Raw genomic sequence first — 22,195 nt, forward strand, 5'->3', positions numbered from 1 at the left:
GGCCTAAAGCAATTCAGTCTCTCTAAATCTTGGGATTTCTTTGGAAGGGGTATAGCTTCCCTATATGAAGCTATGAGTGTAGTAGGGAGACACGAATGTCCCCTAAGCTTCTAAGTTTACACCCAAGCATTTACAGCCTGGGAGATGTGAGATACAATTGTGGCTGAAGAATAGACTAGGACTCTTGTCAAGGTACCAGTTAGTCACTGGTCTCAGTGCGCTGCTCTCTGAAGACAATGCAGTGCCACGTTTTAACCTCACATAAAAAGAATGAAAAAGAAAACACCAAAAAACTCTAGAGGGGATATTTTCTACAGGCAGAACCAGGAAAAAAAAATGAAATCTTCCCTTTTTTGGATGAAAGTCTGAAATCTGCAGACTTTTCTGTGTAAATTAAGGGATTTTTTAAATGTAAAAAAACCCCAACCCAATGAAAAATGTTAACTTTTCTTTGTCTTTCCTTTCTCCTTTTCTACTTTTCTCCATGCCACTATAGAAAAGGGGTTGAGAGGAAAAGAGACAATAATTCTGAAGAGAGTTAAATGTTCTTCAAGGGAAAGTTTTTGAACAAAGGGCTATGAGCACTTCTACTTCTGGACATTTGACATGTTGAGCTCCCCACTCCATAATTTCCATGTTCTCCCCATTTGCCCCTGGGGTTAAGTGCTTCAATTATTAATCCAGGTATATAATCAGGGATGAATACAGCCACTATGTGAAGCATGACTACTCTCTCATCATATGAGTGGGAATATTCACAGAAAGTGTAGGGAAGGTGTGGCCCCTTCATGTTCCTGTGTAACTCGGCTCCTAATTAAATTCCCTAAATGTGAGTCGAACAGTAGGAGGCCTCCTGTGGGACAGGGAAGTTGGTACAGAGGGCTTTCATTCTCCCCACTTTTGAATTACTACTTCATGAAAAATAGTTATAAAATGCCTGGAATGGATGCTGAGCTAAATATAGAAGGGAACTGTTTGCCAGTGTCAGATGCTTCCATAACATGCATGTCACCATGACTTTCTCAGCTGGTGAGCAGTAGTTTGCAAAGTCTGGGTGAGCATGGTGTGGTTTTACCAGACGTGAGTGAGATGCTATGGAAAAGCAGTCGTATGGTGTTTGAGGTTTCTCTTTGTAACTGGCTCCAGCAATCAAATACACCTCCTCCCAAGCTGTTGTTTCCTACTCTGTACATAAATCTTCCATCTACTTAGCCTGAATTTTGGGTTTTGCTATGAAAGACCTTCTAGATATGAGACATGATTGCCTAGAGAAGGCAGGCAGATAAGCTCAGTCGTAGAGTTATATTTTTCAGTGTTAGCTTTCTGGGTTTGCCCTTTAAAGATATGACAGTTGTATATAAGTGGAAGTAATTTAGCCCTGGAGGGGTGAAATTCTTTTTTAAGCTCTTCATGTAATCTTAGTTTGTTACTGCAAAAAGATCACTAACCAGGAGCAACTGGGTCCAATCTGATGCTGAATTAAAAATAACTAGAAATCCTGGGGCAGTCCTCTGCACTGCCAGAGCGGTTGCCAGATGCAGTTGGCGTCAGATGTACGTCTAACTCCAGTGCATTTGCCTGTATTTTACCCACAGGTACTGCAGGCAGGAGGGCAGCTGGAGGGGTGTCCTGCTGGCTGTCCTGTGCAGGCTCACCAAAGCCATCCCATTGATTCAGAGGGTTCAATGAGGTGCCACCCCACAACGCTGGCAATTGTACAAATACAGAGTGGAAGACAGTTCCTGCCCAGAAGAGGTAAAAGGCTGCAACTGGCAGCAGGAAAGTGCAATGATTGCCTCTGGTTGTTCAGCAGCTCAGAAAACCCTTGGAATTGATTTGGCTCTGCAGACATGCTGAAAACAAATTTAATCCCCTTCCAGTAAATTCTTCTGGTTTACTGCTAGCATGAAATGCCCTGACCGTGATTTTACATGCAAGCACGAGGTAACTACAGACAGTACTGGTTTATGTGAACTCTTCAATGCCAGCAACAGGATTTCAAAATGATGCAAGAGTATTTTAGTGCTGAGGAAGAGGTGAGATCTTCAGTTACCCAGAACTAGGTCATCAGAACCTAATGCAGGGCAGGGATGGGAATATCAGTCCACCAGCCGTATCCCAGTATGGACTGGCTCATCATGTGAGCAGGCAGAATATTTGGACAGGAATATATCTAAGGTCACATGATATGGGCCATGTCTTTATCATATTTACCTGTCTGAGTTTTAGGCAACTATGCCCCTTGGACACACACTGAGTTAGACTAGATAGCAAGGCGACCTTAAAGATATGGGCTAGAGTTATGGGACCAGTTACATTTAGGGAGCAACACCTAGTTTCTTACTGACCTACACAGTTGGGAACAGCAGTTTTTCCTGTAATGGTGAGGTTAGAGTCCATTTTGTGACAGTTGGGGAAAAAATGAAGATAAATAGTTTTTCTGATTCCTTTGGTTAGGATAACTTTTGGAGGAAATTTGTAATTCAGTTTAGCTTTGTTTTGTGTGCAGTTCAGGAATATTTTGGTCTATATAATGATGTCGGGAAATAACTTGTTCTTTTTCAGGCAAGGGATATTTCCAGAAAGTTGAGCTACAGTTGTGTGCAGTTCAGGAATATTTTGGTCTATATAATGATGTCGGGAAATAACTTGTTCTTTTTCAGGCAAGGGATATTTCCAGAAAGTTGAGCTACATTTACGTTATTTGATCAAATCGTTTGGCATCACTGAAGAATATAACATGGACTAAAAAGTGACTGAAGTGTAGATATATATTTACTGGTCAACAAAACCCTTGCAACCAATGAAGGTTTTCAAAGGCCACCAATGAATATTGTTACAGTCTTTGTCTTCTTAACCTGGTGGGCTGCCTCCCCTCTATAGAAGGGAGATTATTTCTTTATTTTTTGGGATGACAGGGCAAGGCCAAACTGTCAGTTCTTATGAAATAGAAAGAGGAAAGACAGTCTCTTTGCAGAGATTGTGCAAAGGTCAAGGAACACACATTGTGCGTCATTAAGGCTTTCAAATTGCTTGTATGTTTTTAAGTAAAATGGATCTAGGGAGACTACAGCAGAAGAAAAGGGTTTAGGGAACTAGCCACAGACAGTTATGCAAGAGCCCAAGACTTCAGATTTCTACATACATTCCTGCTGAACCTCATTTCTAGAACTTGCTCCTATACGATGATTCCTATTGTTTTTAAGTATTCATCCCAGGTCTAGCTTGAACCTGAGCTAAGCAGACAGAAATGAATGGAACACTGCCCTGCTTAACTCTGTTTTTCTGCTATCCCATCAGGTGTAAACGAGTGACTGGCTTCAGAAGCACAAATGCGTGGAAAAAGGAGCGATGATGCATTCAGTGCTTGCAGCTATGAAGCCCTGGGGCCTTCTCAGCCCAATGTTCATAAATCAAACATCCATCAAACCACAAGACACTGCAAATTTATGTCCCTCTCCTCCTTCCCAGCTCTCTGCCCCTCACAAAATCCACAATATTCCTACTTGAAATTCCTCAGAGACACAATATTACCAGACATAGACACACAGACAGACAGACAGACAGGCATCAGTTAGTGAGGTACAGCTCATAAGTAATTCACTAAAGAGTCTGCTGGGATAGGGGAGGCAACTGTTGTGGGTGTATTGTTCCAGTCCCATCATTTCCCAAAACACTGAATGAAATAATAACTTGTTTATAATACTGCATGACATCAAGGCAATGCTACATAGCTACACTTGAGAAACAGCTTTGAACCCTGTGACCTTCCTTCAAGTGAGAAAGTCTTTAGGGAGGCCACGGGATGCAGAAGGCTGTATCCTTCTTCTGGTTCTCTAGATCCACATGTATCCTTGAAGCACCTGCTTTCTTTTCCCTTACAGCTGTTAACTCTGGCTTGAAGCTAAAGATATCCCCTTGCCAAGGAGCTATGCAGGTGATACACCAATTCATTCCAGAGTAGGTTTTTGACATAAAATAGAACAAGTCCAGGCACTTGATCCATCCTTCTCTAGTAAGCTACAGGAGGAAAAAAAATAATGCCCTATCTGTGTCCCACCATGTTCACATTACATAATTATCTTCTCTCTTTGCCTTTACCTACCCTGCTTAAAAGTTCTTGGCCTTGCAGGTTCACAGCTTTGATTTTGATACACTTTCTTTTCCCTAATAACACAGCTAAATCCTTTGTGTTATACAGCAAACAATTGCACCTTCCTTTGAAGGTGCACTAGGTAGACTGCCTGATTGAATTCAATGTTTCTAAGCAATAGAGAGAATCTGCTGACCAGTTAACCTCTTGTATTTTCTTCTTTTACAGTGAAGTAAAAACAAAAGCAATCCAAGATTTAGAAGGGAAAAAAACCCCCACGAAAACAAATGAGAATTGATCCTGCTCTCCTGAGAGAATGTTTACTTTAGAGATGTAAGCTAATGCATCTCCTATCTTGTCGTTCCCCTAGGCAGCTTTTTCCAAAGAAAGGAATGATATCTTCAGCATCAGTGCGGGTGTCTTATGTCTGGGGGACTAATCACTTCCAGGACTGAGCCCTGATGACTTAAGCTGCTCTGTGCACAAAACTCCACGCATGGAAGACAAAAACATTGTTCTGTTGCCCCAAAAAGGGAAGAACGTTTCAAGGCTTGCTAAAAACAACCTCTGATCAGCTGTACACATCTAGACACTGTTGTCTTTGGTGTCCCAGATGGTCCCAGCTGTTGGCATAAGCACTGACAATGACATTCATTCCTTTTGCACTCAAGTCCTATGCAAGCCCAGTTTTTCAGCTGCCTGCTGATGGGAAGTGAAATTCACACAGAGAAAAGCTGTCCTTGAGGCCCACAGGATCCCAAAGCTTGTGGAAAAAATGGGGAGGATTAGTTGTGGGATCACTTCCGGCTACTATCTAATTTTATCTGTGTGTCACTGATACCGAACGTCATTCTTTTTATTATGAGAACCCCTTGACAAACAGGGCTAAAAATAAAAAGCAAGAGCTCGTAGCTGGCACAAGCTGTGCTACATGGACTCCAATTTGTATAGCAGGAACTATAATCGCTCTGAGACGTGCCCAAGCCCTCGGGCATCCCACGGGATTTCAGTCACTTGTTTACAAGGTGTTTTGATTTGCAGCTGTTTGACTACAGTGGCATTTCAAGAGGGGGCGGTTTGAAAGGATGTTGTTACTGTGGATGCCGGGATTGGGAAATGGGTATTGAAAAATCACACAAGAAACAGGCGAGTGCTGTCTTTGTTCTTCCCCTTTACATATGAATGACGTCAGTGCAGGGGAAAGGAGCTCCAGAACAGATTCCAGAGACCAATGCTCTGGAAGGAAGAAGCAGGGTGCAGGTAAATCCCTGAAAACAGAGCTAAGCCCTAACCCCACCAGAGTGCCCCACATGTGATCTAAGGAGACTAAGCTCTGGAGGTGAGAAGGGAACCATCCAAGCCCATTGCTTTTCCACCTTTTCTAACAAGATTATCACACCTAAGAACTAGGCTAAAGGCCACTTCAAACAGACCAGCAGCTGAAATGGATTTAGTCACTGGCTCAAAGTGATTTAGCACTTCAGATGGCTCTTTCCATAATTCCTGCTCTCCTGACCTGAACAGTTCCTCTTTCAGAACTGCATTAAGCTAATGCCCACTTTCTTCTGGCCCTGTTGGGATAATGGATTCAAATATGCAGAAAGAATGTAAAAATCCATCTGTTATCTGGGATGAGTGATTTGCACAATGGTGCCCATGAGTGTTTGTTTAACTCTGCGGACAGCAGAACACTGCTAAGTGGTAACATGCTGAGAAAGGGAAAGAAGGGAGGAGAATGTAGCCTGGCTGTTTAAAAGCTATGTCCACCAATCTGTCTGCATTTTTTTGGCTTAGTTAGCTGTTTGCCTGTTTTTTGTGGGAAACCAGGAAGGACACGTGGAGCTTTTCCCAGGCTTTAGTGTTATTCTCTTGTTTCCAGCCTTGGATTTTGTATGCGTTAATTACAGCAACTCACGTAGAAAATCTAGTGCCAAGAGGATATTTACCTTGCAAACGTTTCAGCTGCTGCCCCCCTCTCCCCTTCTGTGACTTTTTCGAGCGATGACTGACTAGAGGCACCGCGTTGCACTTGAAGAAGCCTCACCCTCGCCAACCTCAGACACCAGCCCTTTGCCTGCTCAGTGTGTGCCAGAAACCTGGCTGCACTTTCTTGGCAGGGAGAAGCCATCTCCTCACTTCCTGAAGGTGAAGGAGGGCTCAGCCTGGAATATAAAGCATAAAATGGGAAAGAATCAGTTAGATTATACCATGACAAATTGTTGTTTTTCTAGGGAGGTAAAAACCCACCCTACGTTTGATTCTGAGTGACATTGATCAGTTTGGCACCAGCAACTTCTCTGCTGGAGTCACGAGTGACTACTCTTTAAGCAAGTACCAGAATTATCTAGGCTGGCATTACAGTTCATCACACTCCTTGCTTTCTTTAGGCAAAGTTGAAGGAAAAATCTGCATTTGCACTGCACATGCCATCAAAGATCTCAAAGAACATGACTTATCCTAGCCCACATGCCAAATCTGAATCAGAGCCAGGGTCAGAAATTCTCACTCTCCCTCCTTTCCTCCAGCCAGGATAATTTTTCCTCAAGGTCAGCTATGACTGTTGCCATCAGGGGCATGTGACACTGTCAGCACCTTGCCACACATACCAGTTTCAGACTCCCTGGGTTTTACCCATAGTTATTGAGAACTGTCTACAGAAGAGGCTGCTAAAAAGAAAGTTGAAGACTGTTGAAGTCTATTCTAATCCACAGTGTCTATATTTATGCAGCCCGTGTCACAGCAGAGCAGAGAAAATGTCACTGGAACAGTTTTCTTTTTGCCAACAGGCAAGAGGTTTAAAAAGAGGCAGTAACCTCTATTTGATGATGTATTTCTACAAATGTTTAACTTGCTATTTCATTTAGAAATCATCTTTAATGTTGATTTATATTCCTGGCAGTGAAGTCAGGAGGTTGGCAATCCCATTCCTTTTCAGTCTGTGCTCTGACTGAGGCAATAACGCAGATCAAAGAGAAGGAGTCTTACAGCACTCACATTTTATCATCTCAAATGTTTTCAAGTTCTCACTCTGATATTCATGGGCAGATTATGTAACTACTAGATTTATACTTCTGAAGGCCACATAGTAAAGACTGAAATGTTGTAGCATTGAGAGGAGGCATTTGAAAATAATTGAATTGAATAAAGGAACAACATATCAAGTAAACACTTGACACAAGCAGCAATGTTTTCCTGGAGATGTTGTTTTACTCCAGTCTTTTCTAGGGTCAGCCTCTTGTTTTCATGCCATAGAATATAAAATTAACTGCATGTTATTATACATTCTACATCTTGTTTTTCATCTAAATATGTCAAGCTGACTTTTTTTTTTTTTTTGCCTTAGTAATTGCTAAATATTCAAGGACTGGAATTCCATCAATAACAGTTTACCTAACTGATGGAAGCAGAGTAAGCCACAGACCTTCTGTGAATTTTTCAGAGGGTAATATATTACAGTACATTATCTAATGGGTCAGAGGAATATGAAGACTTGCTTTGGTGCCTGCCTTGAGCCTCCCTGCCCATGGCTTTTGTACAGTATCTCATAAACACTGATAGATTTAGTTGCCTAATGATTTGGGGACTTTGACAGCTAGCAAGACCCCCTTTTTAATAAAAAAGAGAACAAAGGCAGGCAGAGGTTAGCAGATCATAGCATCATTGGGGTTGGAAGAGACCTTTAGGCCTGTCTCATCAACCAGCACTATCACTGTAACCCCTAAATCACTAAATCATCCCCCTGCACCACATCCAGACACCTCTTAAACACCTCCAGGGGTGGTGACTCCGTCATCTCCCCGGGCAACCTATTCCAATGCCTAAAATGCACTGAAGGATGAGAGACTAGACTGAGAGCAGCCCTGAGGAGAAGGACTTGGGTGTCTTAGTTGATGAGAAGTGCAACGTGACACAGCCATGTGCAGGTTGGTTGGGGCTCTGAGCAACCTGGTCTAGTGGGAGGTGTCCCTGCCCACGGTAGGGAGTTGGGATGAGATGATCTTTAAGGTCCCTTCTGAGCCAAACTGCTGTAAGATTCCATGCAGTGGGACAGAACCCCGATGTGCTGCCAGTCAGAGGGCACAGACTGTGGGGCCATTACAGCTGGGCCTGTCCCCCTCTGCACTGGCCCTGCTGCTGTGAGCCACTGCCAGACACACAGACAGGCTGCTGGCACGTGCCAGGACAGGCCTGCATCGGGAGAGCACAGAATCACAGAATTGTCACGGTTTGAAGGGACCTCTGGAAGCCATTTAGTCCAACCCCCTGCCAAGGCAGGATCACCTGGAGCAGATCACTCAGGAAGGAACACACCCCACGTCCAGGTGGATTTTGAATGTCTCCTGACAGGGAGACTCCACAACATCCCTGGGCAGCCTGTTCCAGTCCTCTGACACTCACTGCAAAGAAATTCTTCCTCATGTTGAGGTGGAACTTCTTTTGTTTTATTTTATGGCCACCGCACCTGTTCCGTCGCTGGGCACAATCCTCTTGGCACCCACCTTTGAGATATTTATATGCTCTAATGAGATGCCCTCTCAATTTTCTCGTCTCTAGATTAAACAGGCCCAGCTCCCACAGCCTTTATTCATGAAAGAGATGCTCCAATCCCTTCATCATCTCTGTTGCACTCCACTAGCCCAGCAGCTCCGTGTCCCTCTTGTACTGAGGAGCCCAGACCTGGACACAGCACTGCAGATGTGCCTCACCAGGGCTGAGCAGAGGGGCAGGATCACCCCCTCGACCTGCTGGCCACAGGTTGTGCTGGACACAGCCCAGGATACCAGCGGCCCTCCCGGCCCACACAACAGCATCCCGCATTTCCCAGGCCGGGCTCCCTGGCAGGGGCACGGCAGCGCCGCGGGCCCCGCCCCCGGGCGGTGCGGCCCTGCCGGCCCGGCCCCGCTGGCCCGGCCCCGCGCCCCGGACGCGGTTGTGGCGGCGGAAGGGGCGGCGCGGCGGCGGCGGGCCCGGCGCGATGTTCCTGACGGCGGCGGCCCGTGAGTGGCGCGGGCGCGGCGGGGCCGGGCCGGGCCGGGCGGTGGCGGCTGTGGGGGCGGGCTGAGCGGGCGGCCCCGGCGGCGCGACCTTCGTGACCCCTCCCGACCCTTCCCCGCCTTCGGCCGCGGGGCCTCCCGGCGTGCCCCGGAGGAACCGCAGTGTGACCTAAACGAGACTTGCACAGACACAATACACATAAGCTTTTTTTCTTTTCTTTTCTTTTCTTTTCTTTTCTTTTCTTTTCTTTTCTTTTCTTTTCTTTTCTTTTCTTTTCTTTTCTTTTCTTTTCTTTTTCTTTTTCTTTTCTTTTCTTTTTTTTTTTTTTTTGTAATTTTAGTGGGGGTTTGAACTTGTGCTGCAGATTTATGATTTCTTTAAATTCAGTGAGGTGTGACAGAAAAATAATTCTGCCTGTTTCATGCTGTGCTGTGGGTTAGATCAGCGAGCCCCAAGGCAGGCCCGTGGCAAGGTCGGGCTCAGCTCAGAAGGGCTCCCTGCTCTGCACCTGTGCCCGTGCAAACCCTTGTGCGCCATGCAAACCCTGCGGCACCGCAGCAGGAACCGAAGCTGGAGTGGGTGCAAATCCAGGAGACTGGGGCTGCAGTTTCCACCAGCAGTGCTCCTCACTCCTGTCTTAACTTCACCTTCACCCAGAGAATTCGTACTTGGCTCTGCGGCTGAAAACTTACTGAGAACATCTGGAGGGTGCAGCAAGTGCACCCTCATGCTGGGCACTGCATTTGCACAGACACTCACAAAGGTGACATGATGGCAGAAAGAGCAGGGAGCTGACAGCACGTGGAAGAATGAGTGGTGCTTTATCGTGACAGTAAATCTCTGTGCACTATCTCTCTGGGGCTTTAGCAAAGTCAGGCCATGGAACACATTTAATCTTTGTATGTTGCATATAAAGGAAACAAGATAAAATGGTAACTGTTTCTTCTGTTTTTCTCTTCTTCATGCTGAAAAAAAAAAAACCAGTGGCCAAGAGCAAATCTAAGTAAGTGATGGTTTTCCTCACCAGTTTTTGATTACTGTTATGTTTTATCTTTACAAAATGTTAAGCTTCTCTAGATTTTTAATATACCTGAGAGAATTCCAGTCCTTGAGTCTGGCTGCATCCTCTCAGTCATTCTGTATGTGTGTCTTCTCACAGGTGAGTACAGAATGGTGTGAAACTCTCCCATGGGTTCTGAACTTGCAGCAAAGGCAGGTTTTGTCCTATGGGCTGTCGCATTGAGCTCAGCAGTAATCTCGGAAGTGCTCTGCACAGGGGGGAGCACACCTCTGTGCTCTGTGATTAGAGAGGTTGTAAATTATCCAAGTATTTTTCCTGTTGTTCACCTGCCATACCTTTTTAGCTGAGGAGAGTAAACTAAGGTGCAGCGTGGGTCTCTGTTGTCTGTTGTGTGGGCTTTGGGCAGGTGCTGTGAAGCTTTGCCATAGCCAGAGTGCAGAACACTTCCTAGGCTGAGCATATTCCTGAGCTTGGATGTGACGAGTGGATGGGGTGCAGTCAGTGCTCTGGGCATCTTAGTTTGCTCTGTTGTGCAGCTCAGCAAAGATGTTAGTGGGCTCTGGAAGAAAATTAGTCACAGTCCTCTGACCTGTGTTAAGGATTGGAAAGAAAGGAATATGTGCTTTGAGCACACCAGTGTTCTTACAATGTGGGCACAAGGAAACAAGATCATGTGGAGAAACTGACTTGGATCCAAAATGCTCTCCGTAAGAAAATTAGCTGGACAAATCCAAGAGGCTAAACTGGTTCATTTATGTGAACATGTTCCTATCTTCCCGTTCCCAGAAGCTGCATTCTGTGTGAGTGTATTATACTTGATACCACACAGAACTGGGATCTATGGCCTTTGGTACATTTTCTGTATTTTGGTTTTTTTAAAAATCTGCCCCCCAGCAGAGCCAGTACCAACCACTTGCCACATTTGAGCAGATTCTTCTGTTACAGAATTTCTGCACAATTGTTAGTTTAAATTAAGAAAGCAGTTCCCAAGATGTGCCTGACAGAGAGCAGTTTGACATCTCATTGTTCTACTGCTATCTGTTCAAAAAACAAACACAGCAAACCAGGAGGTTTCTGCAAGGTAAAAAAGTAGCTTTTTAAAATGCTGTTACTAATGTTAATGTAGGGATTTCTACCACACACTCCCTTTTAATTTTTTATCCCAATGTTTTTTTCTGTTCTTTTACAGCCCCATAGGCACTCTAGGAATATGTTCTTACATTATTTATCCTTCTCCACTCCCCTTGGGTTTCTTCCTGCCCTGACAGCTTTCTAGTGTTTTTTGCCTCTGCTTCTTGTTACATTCCTTCACAGGGGAGTAATTTTTTTGAGCAAGGTGTATTGTTTGGAATGGGCTTGGCCTCACATGCGTGGTGCACAAGAATTTGAAGGCCTGGCCACACTGATGCCACTGATTCCCCCAGAAAGGGGAAACTGCACAGAGGCTTTGAGGAAGTGAGTGAGATATAGGGAAAGGAGTCTTTGTGGTTACTGAAGCTCCACAGCACACCTGCAGTAGTGTACAGGAGAGGACAACAACCAGGGATAATCCCAAGAATATGCTCGGTCAGTTGTCTGCAGGAATCCAGTGTCTTTCTCTTTATTTTGAACTCAATAGTAAATTAGATTGCAAAGCTGAAAAGGAAGAGCTTAAGGAAGTACACTGGTCAGAGCTGTACAAGTGAGGAAGAACGGGTTCATTTTGACCATTTTGTTTTAGAAACAGGAAAATGGAAAATTAACTGAGATGTATCTATCATTCCATTGAAATGGAAGAGACAGATGTAATTTACAGACTGGTTAGTGGGTTTTACATTTCTTTTGAAACTTCAGAAGACGCCCTCTGTCTGGGAAGTTGCTTGGATCTTGGCTTACTTCCAGACTGGGGCTGTGGAGCAGCTTCCTCAGTCTCCTGCTCCTGGGACACCACAGTTGCTGCCAGCCTGCCCCACAAACCGAGAGCCCTCCCGTGGGGAAGGGGGTTCCCGTGGCTGGGTTAATATCAAGCTTTGTATCTCTGTCAGGATGGATGGTGCTGAGGGCTTCTGCTTCTCCTTTCGCATGCCTCTTGTGCCAGCCTATCTGCTTAGCTTCCTCTCTGCATAAGGAAGTGATAGTCTGTGATACAGCGTTATCTACAGCCTGAACATCTTTAACTACCATCATCCTTCCTCTCTTGCCCTTAGCTTTTAAGCCTTAGTGACTCAACTGTATGCCGATTTTCCTAATTTCTTTTTGTCTCTCCTGTTTTTTATTCCTCCCGCCTCACTGTTTTTTGGAGGAGCTGCTTCTCTCTAGGCTTGTATCCTTGTATATTAAGGATATATCCTTAATATCCTTAAGGAATTACTTACTTAAACTTGATGCTGGATCTTATGGTTTAGTGTTTGTCTGTGTTAAAAGTTAAGCATATGTAGTTTTGATACTCCTATCCCTGAAGTTGAAATGAAGTGTCTTGTGTGACTGTGCCAAACTGTGTGCTGAAAGCCTGTCCACTGGCCCGTGCCCTGGCAGATGTGGTGGGCCCTCACTGAGTGCCTGTGCACTGACACAGAGACATCCCTTGTGACTGTAGGTACATCCTGGTGAGGATGAAGAGCGCTGCAGAGACAGGCTACTGCTTCAACGTCAGGAGACTCCGACTGCAGGAAAAACTGGTCTTGCTGAGATACGATCCCATCGGTAAGGGCTCGGGGAAGAAGTCAGCGTGCTTTGTGTGAGCTTCTCTGGCTCTGTGGGAGAAAAGATTTGAATGCAACAGGATTTTTCCCATCTAAGTAGAATATGTCATAATATGTTTCATACTCAAATGACTGTACGCTTGCTGTTCTTCATGACATTCCAGTGGGAAGTAAATGTTACCCTCATTTTACAGATTGTGGCAGTGAAACAAAGTAATGACTTGCCTGACACATCAGAGACTTTGATGACAGCCATGCCACATGTCACTGGCGAAGTCAAGTGACACAGGAGTTCTTTCATTCTGTTTCTTTGTGTGGTTTGCTAGACTGCTACCTCCAACAAGCAGGCACAAAGTATGCATCAACAGAAGTGTTCTGTTAAGCTGCCATGGGAGCTCTAGGCCAGAAATTTTAACCACCTCTTACAAAATGGACTTTTTCTTCTAAAGAAATAGGCACAGATTCTTCCTATTCCACAAATGATATCACTCTCCATATGGCAGTTAGTGGATTCTTTTATGTTCCCCTGGTCCTTGCAGATTTTCTCAGTTTAAGAATCTGATTTGTTGGACAGGTTATAGCACCTGCCACACTGTCTTTTGCTCACCCAGCTTTTTGAAATATGACTAAGGGTTCAAGTTTCTGTTGTTAGCATTAAAAAGCTGAATTTAATGTTAAAAAGCTTAAACTGAACCATATTAGAAATAACATGATGTAGCTAATGCAAAAAAAGCTTGTTTAAAGTTGTAGAACATAAGAAATTTATTAAGCAGCTCTAAGCAGATAACACATGGCCAGTTCAATGCTGTGATAATGCATTCAAATTGATTTTTTCTTAAAATGTTCCCGTTAGAGGACTACCTTTTCATTCTCAGAGCTAACAGTACAGCAGCTTTGAGAGGTGAGAGAATCCACCAGGGAAGCAATATGCAGTTTTCAAAGGTGACAGAAGTTGTGGCTTTCCTTTTGAATTCCTCACAGAAGGGCAATCGGAGATCTCTGGGATTATGTTCTTGAATAAGAAAAATAAATTACTGCATTGAAACAGTGTGCAGAGTGATCCTCCAGAAGCTTTGCAACTTGTAGGGAAGTGAAGAAAGAGAAGAACTCAGAACATGTAGTAGGTTGCTGAAGAAAGGTTTGATCTTTGTAGCCTGTAGTAGAACACAAGTGAGAAATTGATGTGAGAAAGTGTTGCATGTGTGAAGGGAAGTAAATTTGAGTCTAGATAACAACTCACATCAGGAATATGTTGGGAAGCATTTTCACTTGGCATGTGTTTTCACCTTATGTTTTATACTTCTTAGAAACCTGGGACATCCACAGAATTAAGCATTTTAGTGAAGTAGTGGCAGGATTGCCCAAGTTTCACTACCACCCAACTGCAGCAACAGAATCTGTACTATCTGCAGTATTTCTTAAAGTGAAACTTTTTTGTGGAAGAAGAGATTTTGTTGTGTGGATTGCTCTTGCGTAGCTTTCAAAGGAATTCAGGAATTCATATAATGAAACTAACCGAACTGTTGATTTTCAGATGGCATTTTAAAGCTTTGCTTTGCTTTATTTTGTAATTTTTGGTTTTGATTTATGTATTGACTATGCTTAACCTGCTCATGCAGGTTTTTTTTGCAAACACCTGCATCAAGCATTGTGGTCACGGCCAGTTTGTGCCTCACTGAGAGATCACAGGATAATGCTTAAGTTCTCAGTCAGTCTGTGAGGCCAACTGGATCCAACTCATCATCTGTAGTTGTTTGGGCTCTGGAGTTGAAGAGTAGTAGAAAGCAGAAAGAACCTATTTATGTCCCTGCATTGAACAGCTGTGACTCAGAATAGTCACACAGAGCAGCTGTTGAGTGTTTTCACTCGCATTCCGACACTTCTTCTCACAGAGGTAAAGTGGACATCTTAGGAACTAAAAATTACATGTGGTAAAGTGAAAGCACCGCGAAACTCCTTCAGGAGTTGGTTAACAACAGTGCTGTGCCAGTCAGTTGCTCCACACTCATTTAAGCAGTGAAGGCAGCCAGGAGAAATGGAACGTGGGCTGGTTGAATTGAATTTTAACACTTCAGGCTTCTTAACGGATTTTTTTTTCCTCTTTTTTTTTTTTTTCTCCCCTGTAGCAAAACAACGTGTCCTCTTCACAGAGAAGAGAAAAATCCGTTCTGTGTGAACAATGACTGGACTTGATTTATACATGAGAAGAGGATGGTCTGGGGGGAGGATGGGGTGAACACTGATTCAGAAATCCAGCAACATGGGCTGAAAAGAGAGGAAATGAACTGGGATCACCGTCTCCTGTGATTTGAAGGCCATTGTGAATAAAACAATGTAGAGAGAGAAAATTCTTAATGTCTGGACATAGATCATCACAGTAACATTTATTTATCTTTTGAGTTATTTTTACAGTGCTCAATTAAAAAAAATTAAATAGCAAATCCCATTGTCTGTGTTTTCTATTGTGAAAGAGGCTGTAATCTTCAAAGCAACTATTGTTTTATAAAGCAATAAAAATTAACATTTTCCACAGCAGGAATTCAATGGCAGGATTGCAAGTTTTTCTAACCTATCAGCCACAGATGCGACAGTAGTGACCACGAGCTGGTGTCATTACTTGGAGGGGTAATGTTGCACCAGCTCCTTCTGAGGAAAGAAGGAATGGGAACCTAGATGAGTTTTTGAATAAGCTATTAACATGGTTAAAGGCCTATATTATTTTCAGCCAGGTTAGTAGGACAGATTTTTCATTCTTGAGTTTTTGTCAAACATGAAGAAAACAGGCAACGTAGTTCTCTGCTGTTTTTGTAAGCTTTTCCCCTTAATTAGCTTGCCTGTGTTCAAAGCAATGTGGCTAGAAACATTTTTCAAAGTCTACCTCAGTAGCAGTTGTGTCCTGTTTGCAGCTGGAGGGACCTTCCTGAGTGTGGGGAAGCACAGAGTGCAGTGCCACACCAGAGGCATGTGGGCACAGGTGGGCCTAGGCTCGATGTACGGGGCTTTCTTGTGAGCCAAACACTGGCCCTGGTGTTTGAGCACTGACGTTGTAGCCTCAAAGCTAATGCTCTGCTTCATGTGCTGCCATTTCACATAAGCAGTTCTGATAAAATCAAGTACAAATACTGTCAGGAGCCCAATACCCTCCAGGTGTTTTGCTGTAAACTTCATGTAGTTCAATAAGGCACACTGTGTGGAACAGCCACAGGGTTGTGTGGAGCCAGAGAGACCTGCTGTGCTGTGTTTGAAAGAGCCACCACCACCCGCATCCCATCTTACTGCTGTAGAACAGGAACACACAGGATTCCTGAAATGAGAAGCAGAGAGACTCTGCTGGCCTTTCCAGTCAGCAGAGGAGAACCTCAGTGCAGTCAGAGAATAATGCTGTCTGATATGAGATAAAATCAGTACAGTGAGCTAGACAATTAATTAGAAAAGGTCCTGAGGCAAGTCCTTCCTGTAAGGATATGAAGATTGTGTCCCCGGTGCCTGGACGCTCACCGATGCGACGCAGTTAGACTTCCTGATCATTTCCTCCATGGATAACTTGGGATAGTAGGCCAGGTAGAAGGCCAGTGCTCCCACAAAACTGTCTCCAGCGCCCTAGAATAAAATAACAAACAAGCTTAAGTGTATTTGTACAGGGAAACAATTCAGATGCCTTTACCGGAAAGGCACAAGCTGTAGCACTGATTGCAGGGGTCAGGAAATTGTTCAGGGGTTGAGTTCAATACACTTTTCTATGCCTAGGAAATTTTGCGAAGTTAAACTAATGCCACAATATTATCCTTGTGCCCAGCTGCTGAGTCAAGGTGCACACTGTAATATGGCTTAAAACTTAAAGCAAAGCAAGTGCGCCACAGTACAGCAAGATGCTGTTACGAACACTGCTTTTGAAACTTCCTGTTGCTGGAGTGTCTGATTTTGATTTCTCAACCTTGGTGTTTCATTAAAGCTATTTTTCTCGTATTTAACTTCCGTTTTTCATAAAGGTCAGTGGTAGAAGGGGAGTGAAAAGGGGGAGGAAAAAATAAGCCATGTGGCTTGTTGTGTCTGTAAATTCCTAGTTGCAGAGGGATATATTTTGACACTTCCAGAACTCAGCTGTTGTTTATTAAAAAATATTCCACTGTCATTGAAAACTGGCATTGTATCTATCACATAAATCACTTTTATTCCTGGGGCAAGCTTTGCCACCTATGCTGAGTTTGACCATGGAGGATGAGGACAGTGACATTCACTGGGAGCTTTGGCAGCCATGGCCCTCTTGAGCTACCCGTCGTTCCCAAGCCATGCCCTGCGTGTCCCATGGGAGCCCTGGGGAGGCATGGAGTACATCTGTCCCACATGGGCACCAGCCATGCCCCAACTTGCTCTGACCCTTTTGCCCAGATACTGCTGGTTGGGCTCTGGTCAGCAGGGAGTGACAGCTGCTTGCCTCCCAAGCGCTTCTTAACAATAACTGTTGTTTAGCTGTTCAGTGCTATGAAGTGACCCCAGCAACTGGCAAAATTTAACTTGATTGATGGTCGTGTTTAACTTGATTTGCTCATTTCAGTCCACAGTGTTCTTTCCCCCTCCTCCCCTAAAACTCTCTTGATTTCTAAGGCCAGACTGATAGCAGTTCTTGTTAGTACCATAAAACTGGTCCTAAGGTCCCTTTTTTTAAATCATACTTTTATACCAGTGAAGGCATTAAACTAGACACACTAGGATTACCTTATTTCATTCCAGATCCAGCATATGGACTACCTCCCCTGAGGGATTTTACCTCTGTAGTTGTAATAAATAGGCCACAAGAGTCATGCGACAAGAGCAAAGGGCCTGGAAAAACTGTCAAAACAGCAAGATTTCTAATGGAAATTAAGACTAGGAAGTAATATGCCAAATCGGGATACTAGTGTTTCTCAGTCTTATACTCTTACTTGCCCTGAGATCAGCTGCATATAATGTCATTCCCCCAAAACAATGCCACTTCCACAGAAATTTGTTTCCAATGTTGCAAGCAGCTGACAGGGTGGAGCAACATGGGCACTGCAAGGGACCCTAACAGGGGTGAGCAGAGGATAGGGGCCCTACCCCAGGCCTGGCCTCTCCTTGCCCAGCCCTGCCACAGTGGCTGTTTGCATTGGTGTTTCCAACCAGAAAACTCCCTGCTTAACTCTTACTTGGCCTGGAGTTTGAATGCTGTCTTCTATCAGGATACAATGGAGAGCATGGCCTGGCAAATGACAAGTTAATAAGCAAAGCTGTACCCCTGCATGCAGCTGTAGCAGCACCTGTTTCAACAGTTCTGTATTCCTGAACATACCAGGGGCAGGTGAAGGTTTTTATCAATTTCTGTTGGGCCTTTGTCTCCCTTCTGGTTTCCGGAGTGTTCCCACAATGGCAGGTGGAGCAGGAGCAGGTGACTGCTAGTTAAGCATTGCCAGTGTCTTTTGTCTGATGCATAATACAAAAATCTCCATCCCACCTCATAGTTTGTAATCTAATCACTGCATGATTAATTATTAAAGCTATTTTGGTGCTGTTGTTACAGACAGGAGTAGGATTTCAGCATGCAGATCTGTTCTGCTGTAGCTCTAGCAGGAAGAACATTTTTTACAGTGATCACTGGGAAATAGAAGTAGCCAAATATTTTAGTGAGTAATACTCAGAATATCTGCTGTCAAATGGCATAAACTGTTACCTGGCAGCAGCATGGAGCAGAATAGTGTCTTTTTGGGTTTCTTTTTTTAATAATTGCTGCACTGTTGGCTACAGAAATAAAAAAAGACTAACCACGTGTCACCAGGTTTTAGTCTGTGTGCCAGTGAGATGGAGTCCAAGTTCTCCCTGCAATGTTACTGCAGCTCTCTGCTTATGGGTGATGCTCTGAGGTGGTGAGATGGCTGGGGATCTCCCTTTTAGCTTGGCTAAACATTGATAAAAGGCTCTGAAAGCAGAAAAGGGAGAGAACAGCAGACTCCCATCCAGAATAGAAAAAAGCTCTCTAGATTTTTTTTTGAAAGAGAAAAGATTACAGGGTGATTGGAGAATATACAGAAGGATTTGATGCCAGTAAACTTTCTGAAATCCTCACTTCCCATGCATAGACTGAAGCAGTCAGTATCTGCAAAGCCCAGCTATCACAGACCCAAAGGGTATCATAAATTCAGTTGTTGGTAAGTGAGTGTTTTGGGGGGGGGGGGTTTCAATAGAGGAGCTGCTGCACTGAGAACAGCATCATGCATCAGATCGATTATGTAGATACCCTGCTCAGCCTTGCTTCTGGTCTGTGCAGACGTGACTGGTCAAACATGACTAAAAGAGCAATAGCACAACTGGTTCAGCTGCAAGGTTAACTGCAGTAAGAGCTATTTTTGGCTTACAGAAACAGACCTTCCTTCTTTGGTACTGTCGATTAAACTGCATTGGGTTTGGTAGATTCTGAAATGGTTCGCACAGAGCACTAGAAGGAACAGGCTCAGAGTAAAATCAAGATTACACAAACACTGGAATAATAAATAGTAGACTTATATTTAGCTGTTTCAAAACCTGCTCTAAGAAAAATAATTCTAACCTACTTCACCAAAAAAAATTAATTTGAAAATGACCACTAAGGTGCATTGAGAGTGTCCACTGACAAAATATAAATACAGAGTAATATTTTACATTCTTCAGCATTTGTCTTCCAGGAATTCTAATACACTGCAGACTTTAAGATAATCCTCATATCCTTGAGTGCCTGGAGACAATTCATTCCATAATTATGAAAGTATAATGTATTTAACCTTTCTGTAAAGCAGGAGATGCTAGTTTGTTTGAAATAAAATAAAGAATTGGATTTTGAAATTGTCTGATATGCTGTGGCTCATTCTTAAATACAAATGTCATGGTTTTGACTAATTTTTATGGGTTTGAAGCAGTTTTGAAAACCTATTTATATTCTGTGCCACTAGTCTGTAAAGTCCTTGTTTTCCTGCGTGTCTGGAAAAGGGCATTTTTGTTTCTTACAATCCAGCACTGATTGAGACTGTGGGCCTCTAGAGAAGAGAAAACCCATGAAAACACTTCTATTTATACCTTAGCTTTTGTTAGTCCTGATTTGTCAGAAGCTGGTTCACAACTTTAGTATAACTATTTTTATACGATGCTGCCCTGAGAAGCTTTTTAAGGAAACTGCTTTGTAAGTGGAAACTATATTGTTCAACAGCCTTTCCAGCATGTAAAGCCTTTTCCAATCCATCACACACAGACTATTAGGATGTATTTCACTTATACAATAAGATGACTTGCTCACCAAAATAATTTGGAGGCCAAGAGGCCAAAAGCTACAGTTCACAGAGAGGCCGCAGTTGCACTGCCTTGTTCCAGGGCAATCTTTTGCTCAGCCTTTGCCCTCCCAGCCTGTCCTCCTGGGCAAGAGCAACAGCAACTATGGAAGAACATCAGAGGGCTCTGCCTCCTGAAACCTGACGTTGTTAGTGAACCTCAGAAAACTTTTCTCAGGTGATTTCTAAGAAGTTACAGTCCTTGTACAGTCTGGTTATTAACATGGATTCGTTCCAATAAATAGCATTTTAAGAGCATGATACCAAGGCCCAAAGAAACGCCTGAAAAGGATGTTGTACAACAGTACAAGAGAAATGTTTTGCCTGTAATGATGAATTCTTCATGGAGTGAATAAATCAAAACATCAATCCAAAAGCTGTCAAAAAGTGCCTCATGATATAGAACTAATAACATTGCTCACAATGATGCTTATAGCCTCCAAAGAGCATTCACAGAAGTGAACAAATAAACGAAGCCTGAGGATTACTCTGATTTAGTGCAGCCTACATCCATGGCAATGCAGAGATGCCCAACTCTGTCGAAGGAACCGGGCCTTGAAGAATTCCTGCTGTATTTATAGTGCTCCACAACTGTGAGATACTGGATTATGCTGAGGATGTTATCGCTCTGTCACATCTGCTCAACATTCCTTGCTGTACCTCTGCCTACTCTGTACCCAAACTGCAAATTAGCCCTATGTAATACAAAAATAGCTGTCAGCAAAGGCACTCACTATCCATTATCCATTGCTCACAAGTGGGAAAAGCCTATGTCTCCCTACAAGAATCCCTGGGCTGAGCTTTGGTGAAAGGTTACCAGTAGAACTAGAGAAATATTTACAGCCTTTGGATATATTCAGATGGTCTTGCACCATTTGGGTCTGTGTCTTATCTAAGGGATAATTTCAGCAGAAATGCTCAGGGAATAGAGTATCCTTTGATGATAGTGTGTGGTGGGGTGACCCTGGATGGATACCAGGTGCCCACCAAAGCTACTCTGCTACTCCGCTGTTTAGCTGAACAAGGGAGAGAAAACAGAATAAAAGGCTTGTGGATTGGAATAAGGGCAGGCAGCAATCACCATCACAGGCAAAACAGACCTGACTTAGGGAAATTAACTCATTACCAATCAGATCAGAGTAGAATAATGAGAAGTAAAAGTAAATCTTAAAACACCTTCCCCCATCCTCTATTCTTCCCAAGTTTAATTTCACTTCCATTTTCTCTACCCCCTCCTCACACAGCAGTGCAGGATGAGAGAGGATGAGGATTGTGGCCAGTTCACCACAGGTTTTCTCTGCTGTTCTTTCCTCCTCAGGGGGAAGATTCCTCACACTGTTTCCCTGCTCCTGCATGGGGTCCCTGCCACAGAAGACAGTCCTCCATGGAATTCTCCATGGAACATGAGTCCTTCCCACAGGCTACAGTTCTTCACTGACTCCTTCAGAGTAGGTCCCTTCCCCATGGTTCAGTCCTTCAGGAACAGGCTGCTGCAGTGTGGGTCCCTCATGGGGTCACAAGTTCTGTCAGCAAATTTGTTATAGCATGGCCTCCTCTCGCCACAGGTCCTGCCAGGACCCTGCTCCAGTGCGGCTTCCCATGGGTCACAGCCTCCTCTGGGCATTCACCTGCTCTGGTGTGGGGCTCCTCCACAGCCTGCAGGATCTCTGCATGCCCAGGGACCTCCATGGGCTGCAGGGGCACAGCTGCTTCACCATGGTCTGCACCAGGGGCTGCCTGGAGCACCTCCTGCCCCTCCTTCGGCACTGACCCTGGTATCTGCACCATTGCTTCTCTCCTGCTCTCCAGCTGTTGTTGCACAGAACCATTTTTACCTCCTCTTAATGGGTAAAACTACATTATCCCAGAGGCACTATCACCATCACTGAAGGGCTCAGCCTTGGCCAGTGGTGGCTCCCTCTTGGAGCATTGGCTCTATCGGACATGGGAGAAGCTGCCAGCAGCTTTCCAGAGAAGCCATTCTTGTAGTCCCCAACTACCAAAACCTTGCCATGAAAACCCCACTCACAGTGGTTGGATCGGTTATGCAGCTTTTGGATTTTTATGATTTCCTTCTTCCTGAAAGAACCCATGT

General features: G+C 44.1%; 2 protein-coding genes across 2 annotated transcripts in view; one reads left to right on the top strand and one right to left on the bottom strand.

Annotated features, from left to right (window-relative positions):
- The first annotated feature begins 9,036 nt into the window (after nucleotides 1-9,036).
- MRPL33 (mitochondrial ribosomal protein L33) lies at nucleotides 9,037-15,231 on the top strand. Its single transcript, XM_038132580.1, has 4 exons — nucleotides 9,037-9,090; nucleotides 10,073-10,091; nucleotides 12,685-12,791; nucleotides 14,917-15,231. The coding sequence occupies exons 1-4, from the start codon at nucleotides 9,069-9,071 to the stop codon at nucleotides 14,964-14,966; spliced, it is 198 nt and encodes a 65-aa protein (XP_037988508.1). The 5' UTR covers nucleotides 9,037-9,068; the 3' UTR covers nucleotides 14,967-15,231.
- The window catches only part of RBKS (ribokinase), a 72,320-nt gene continuing 65,280 nt past the window's right edge, over nucleotides 15,156-22,195 (bottom strand). The window contains exon 8 of the mRNA XM_038132579.1: nucleotides 15,156-16,390. Within this exon, the coding sequence (XP_037988507.1) occupies nucleotides 16,217-16,390 (174 nt within the window). The 3' untranslated portion in view covers nucleotides 15,156-16,216. The remainder of the gene's footprint in view (nucleotides 16,391-22,195) is intronic.

Source organism: Motacilla alba, chromosome 3 (genome assembly GCF_015832195.1).
Source record: "Motacilla alba alba isolate MOTALB_02 chromosome 3, Motacilla_alba_V1.0_pri, whole genome shotgun sequence".
NCBI classification, from domain to species: domain Eukaryota; kingdom Metazoa; phylum Chordata; class Aves; order Passeriformes; family Motacillidae; genus Motacilla; species Motacilla alba.

Bases quoted from the DNA above. Each gene is read 5' to 3' on its own strand.
- MRPL33 (XM_038132580.1), top strand. From the start codon at position 9,069: ATGTTCCTGACGGCGGCGGCCC. The intron at 12,792-14,916 runs GTAAGGGCTCGG...TCTCCCCTGTAG, and splicing joins GCTGAGATACGATCCCATCG to CAAAACAACGTGTCCTCTTC.